This window comes from Gekko japonicus, unplaced genomic scaffold, assembly GCF_001447785.1.
Source record: "Gekko japonicus isolate JY-2015 unplaced genomic scaffold, Gekko_japonicus_V1.1 scaffold1514, whole genome shotgun sequence".
Taxonomy (NCBI): domain Eukaryota; kingdom Metazoa; phylum Chordata; class Lepidosauria; order Squamata; family Gekkonidae; genus Gekko; species Gekko japonicus.
This window is the reverse complement of record NW_015176495.1, coordinates 223392-227703: the sequence shown is the minus strand read 5'-3', so window position 1 is coordinate 227703 and position 4312 is coordinate 223392. Positions and strand designations below refer to the sequence as shown.

Sequence of the window (4312 nt, the reverse complement as noted above, 5' to 3'; positions counted from 1 at the left end):
AAGAGGCCAGCAAAGGCCCCTTCCCCCGCCCTTTGACTCACAGAGCCAGTTAGAAGCCCCCTCCCCCCGCCCTGAACGTTCCAATCTCTCTCTCACCGTTGATGCCTGGAGTTAGATTCCTGCAGAAGCCATTTCAAAAGGTATTGGGGGGTCCCTGAAGGGATTCTTTTACTTCTTGGATTTTTCTGCAGACACAGGAAGTATACTGACTATGTAGGAAAAGCTGTTGGGGCAGAGTGAGCTTCCTGTTAGTGGAAATAAGTATCCGCACGCGACGCCCTCTGTTGGAAATTAGATATATAGATTGAAAAATTGGGATAAGAAAATAAAATTCAAAGTGGGAAAATAAGAAGAAGAACAAGTATTGATCCATGGTATGGTCAATGAAACAAAAAGAAAACAGTTATATCTTCTAAGATCCCTTTGTGTTCGTGATTCAGGTCTACAAAAGTTAAATGGATGTAAGCTGTCCACTAATAAATAAGAGTTGCCAGCTCCAGATTGGAAAATACTTGGAGATTTTAGAGGTGGTGCCTGGGGAGGGCAGGGTTTGGAGAGGGATGGGACCTCATTGGTATATTATGCCAGAGAGTCCACCCTCCAAAGTAGCCATTTTTTTCCAGGGGGCTGGTTTCTGTCATCTGGAGATCAGTTGTAATTCCTGGAGATATCCAGGCCCTACCTGGAGGCTGGCAATCCTACTAATAAGGCTAGATTACATATTACTGAGAAAATACTATGCATTCACCTTATTTTAAAGCATTCACAGAAACAACCACCCAACAATTTTAAACAAATGGGAAATACATGCAAGGTATTGTATAGTTTTAAGTTGATACTTCAGTAGTCAAGTTTGGGGGAATTCTTCTGAAACATCAGAGGTAATCACAGTTAAAGCTAATGGATGAGTTAGCTTCCAGTACTTCCGGGTAATCTTGGTGGGCTGATTGCTTTCATGACTGGGTTCAATAGTGCCACATTCAGGGCTGGCCCCAGCTTATTTTGCACCCTAGGCGAGGATCCCTTCTGGCGCCCCCCCCCCATGTGCCCACTATGGCTCGGACCCGTTAATTGGATCTGTACCCCAGACCTCCCGTTCCCCTGGCACCCATGCGCTTAACACTCACTTTTGCTTTTGTAACTTTGCCTGCTTTGCACATCTGGCTTCCACCAAGGAAGACTCTGCAAAGAAAGGCACTCGCCGTCGCAAAAAATCTCTGCTTCTCACTTGCCTTGACAGTTCCTTGCTGGGGTTGCCATAAGTCAGTTGCAACTTGAGTGTCCTTATGTAATAGCCCCCCTCCTTGGATTCTTCTTTGACTCAGCTGAGTGACCCTTCTGTGCCCAGAGGGCTAAGTTCTTTGGTGGAATTGGTGTTTGTATCATCAGAAAGATCATAACATGTTTAAAACTCAGTAGTGTTTGCAGCTGAACCAGGACAGTGGGGGGGGGGGTGCCAGTTTGGTGCCCCTAAGGGCCGGTGCACTCTAGGCGAGTGCCTAGTTCACCTAGTGAGTGAGCCGGCCCTGGCCACATTTTGGACCAAGTGAGAAACATTCTTTTTTTTTTTTAAATATAGTTTATTTATTTTATCATATAACAAATATAATGTAAATCCAATATGTTAAAAAAAAATAACTGATCCTTTACACATTGAAGTATCGAGAGTCCGAACAGTTCATACCAACTTTTGAAACAGATTAACGGAGTCAAATTAACATGAAACTTTTCGAGGTATCAGAAAGTCCACTAATTACAGAGATTTATGAACCTAAGTATAAATACTAACCATGCATGAAAGAAGCATAAACGAGGAAACAGTTAATAAAGCAATCCAATATTGTTTATCATATCGCAAGAACAATTACACCCATCTCTGCATTTGTTGCCAGGAAGGAGGCAGAATATCTTCTGATGCTAGGAATTCTAAAATGGGGTTCCATTTTTCCATTATGGGTTTAACCACAGGTTTCAAGGCCGATCTATTTACTTTTCTGGTGACAGAATCCATGAGGAATTGATCCCATAGTTTTTGGTACCACAATGTCAGAGTTGGAGGTTTCGGGTCTTTCCAACATGTAGCAATCGCTGTACGGGCTGCATAAATCATAACATCCAAGGTTTGTTTGTAATGATGTGTTTCAATGTGAAGCGGCCAGTGTTTTAGGAAAAGACTTTCAGGTTTTATTGAGATTACTAACCCTGTAACTTTGTGAACCATTAGTTTTATTTCCTCCCAAAATTTCGCTATCTTCTCACATTCCCACCAGGAGTGGGCAAATGTGCCTAATCCATCACACTGTTTCCAGCATTTTGGAGAAATTGTTGGGTGAATGTGGGATAAACGTTGGGGGGTCAAGTACCACCTCGTTAAGATCTTAAAGTCTTGCAACTCTAAGGGTATAGAGTTTGGATAAGAATTTTTGGTCTCCCATACTTTCTTCCAAGGTTTGTAAGTATTTGGTGAGAAACATTCTAACCTTTCTGCAAACCAACAGTAATCTTTCCTGTAGTGTGTATCATTGCTTTATTTGCATGAATAATCCACATTTATTTAAAAATAACTATTATCTTTTTCTTCTTGTTTTTCCAACAAGATATTCTTCACTTGTGGCCATCTATTTGGGTATGTGTTAGAAGCAGTGTTCCCTCTAAGCTGAGCTAGTGTGAGCTAGCTCACAGTTTTTTAGCCTCTGGCTTACACATTTTTGTTTTAGCTCAAGAAAGATTGCTCCAGAGCAAACTAATTTATGCAGTAGCCAAATTGCTCGCTCACATTTTAATGCCAGCAGCTCACAAAGTAGAATTTTTGCTCACAAGACTCCACAGTTTAGAGGGAGCATTGGTTAAAAGCTTTTATTGATGGTGGGGGAATCTCTTAATCCAAAGAGTTAAATGAGATTACATTCAGCCATATTGCATCCCTACAATTGCTTAACTGTGTGTTGACAACAACATATAAAGTTACACAGAGTTCTAGACTAAAGACCTTATATAAAGTCTTCCGGTCTTACAGACCTCTAAAATCGAATACATTTATCCCGGAATAAGCGTTTGTGTTTATGACTGGAGCTCATTTCATAATACACATTTAGATGTTAATTCAGTTGGCATGTGTGCTTATTCAGAGAGAGAGAAAGAAATGTAAAGAGGCCAAAAGGTCATGAAATGCAAGTGTTCCAGATGTCTTTTGGCTCCACGATTTACTTTTTTCTTCTACTTTTATGTGTGCGTGTGCAAATGTATAAGTAAATTTTAGCTGCCAACTGCAAACACTGCATTTGATGAAAAGGACTTTGGTACAAAAGTGTATAAATCTGTTAGCCCTTAGATGCCATAAAATGTTCTTTGTTAATTTTGTTGCAACATACTTATATGGCTACCTTTCCAAGACTGTGATAGCTATTAGAAGGTACTTTTGTGGGTAGACAGAGCAGGTTGTATCAAAATATATAGCATAATTACATAGTAGGGAAATTAAGACGTTGTAATATTTATATTGTTTATATTTATATTGCACAATATTGGTTTTTGTTTCAGTTTACCTTCCTGCAAAGTTGTCTACTTCCATTGATCTGTATTGTTGCATAGCAAGTTCTGAAGTTCTTCAGCAGAGATTGCATTAAAACTTCTATATAGTAGATTATGTGACTAATAAGGTTAAACTCATTTTGGACAGAAATAAAGTTTGATTTTTTAAATTATCATTTTTATCCATAGGGTTGGTTGATATGTGAAGAGCAGACATGCCAAAATCGTATGCGTCGACTTCCACATCGCTTTTCCCGAAATGGTCCTCTCTGTCCTGCCTGTAGGAAGGCTGTTCTTAGACAAGAGGTAGGATTGAAAGCCAACAGGATAAATGTCCCATTCTAAGATCAATAAGTATAGTACCTTTACTGAATCATTCTGACCTAAGAGTATTTCCTAGAAAAAGTGTGCTGTTTCCTTAATTCAGTGAAACCCTTGGAGCTGGAAGAGGACAGTACAACTGTGTCAGGTTACAAGAGAAGAAATAAGCAGCGGGCTGACACATTTTTATGGTTAATAATCTAGCTATTTTGTGCCTCTTGGGAGCTGACACAACTTGTGATGTGCATGCTAGCCTTTCCTACAAGTCTACCTTAGCACTCTATCCAAACCAAGGTTTGTAAGTATTTGTCCATGCTAACCGTACAGTTTGAACAAATCATATTTTCCTGTCCCTTTTCTTCCAGCAAACACTATTTATCAAAATTGTGATACTAACATCACTCTTTTTTACATATTTTGTAAAGCTTTTGAACTGGAAGTTCAGGATTGTGCTGATGTA

The 4312-nt window shown here is 39.7% G+C and overlaps 1 protein-coding gene across 1 annotated transcript in view; it reads left to right on the top strand.

The window, feature by feature from the left end:
* Window positions 1-4312, top strand: part of LOC107123940 (DNA polymerase alpha catalytic subunit-like) — a 359842-nt gene that overhangs the window by 233033 nt on the left and 122497 nt on the right. The window contains exon 14 of the mRNA XM_015427290.1: window positions 3721-3837. Coding sequence (XP_015282776.1) covers window positions 3721-3837 — 117 coding nt within the window. The remainder of the gene's footprint in view (window positions 1-3720; window positions 3838-4312) is intronic.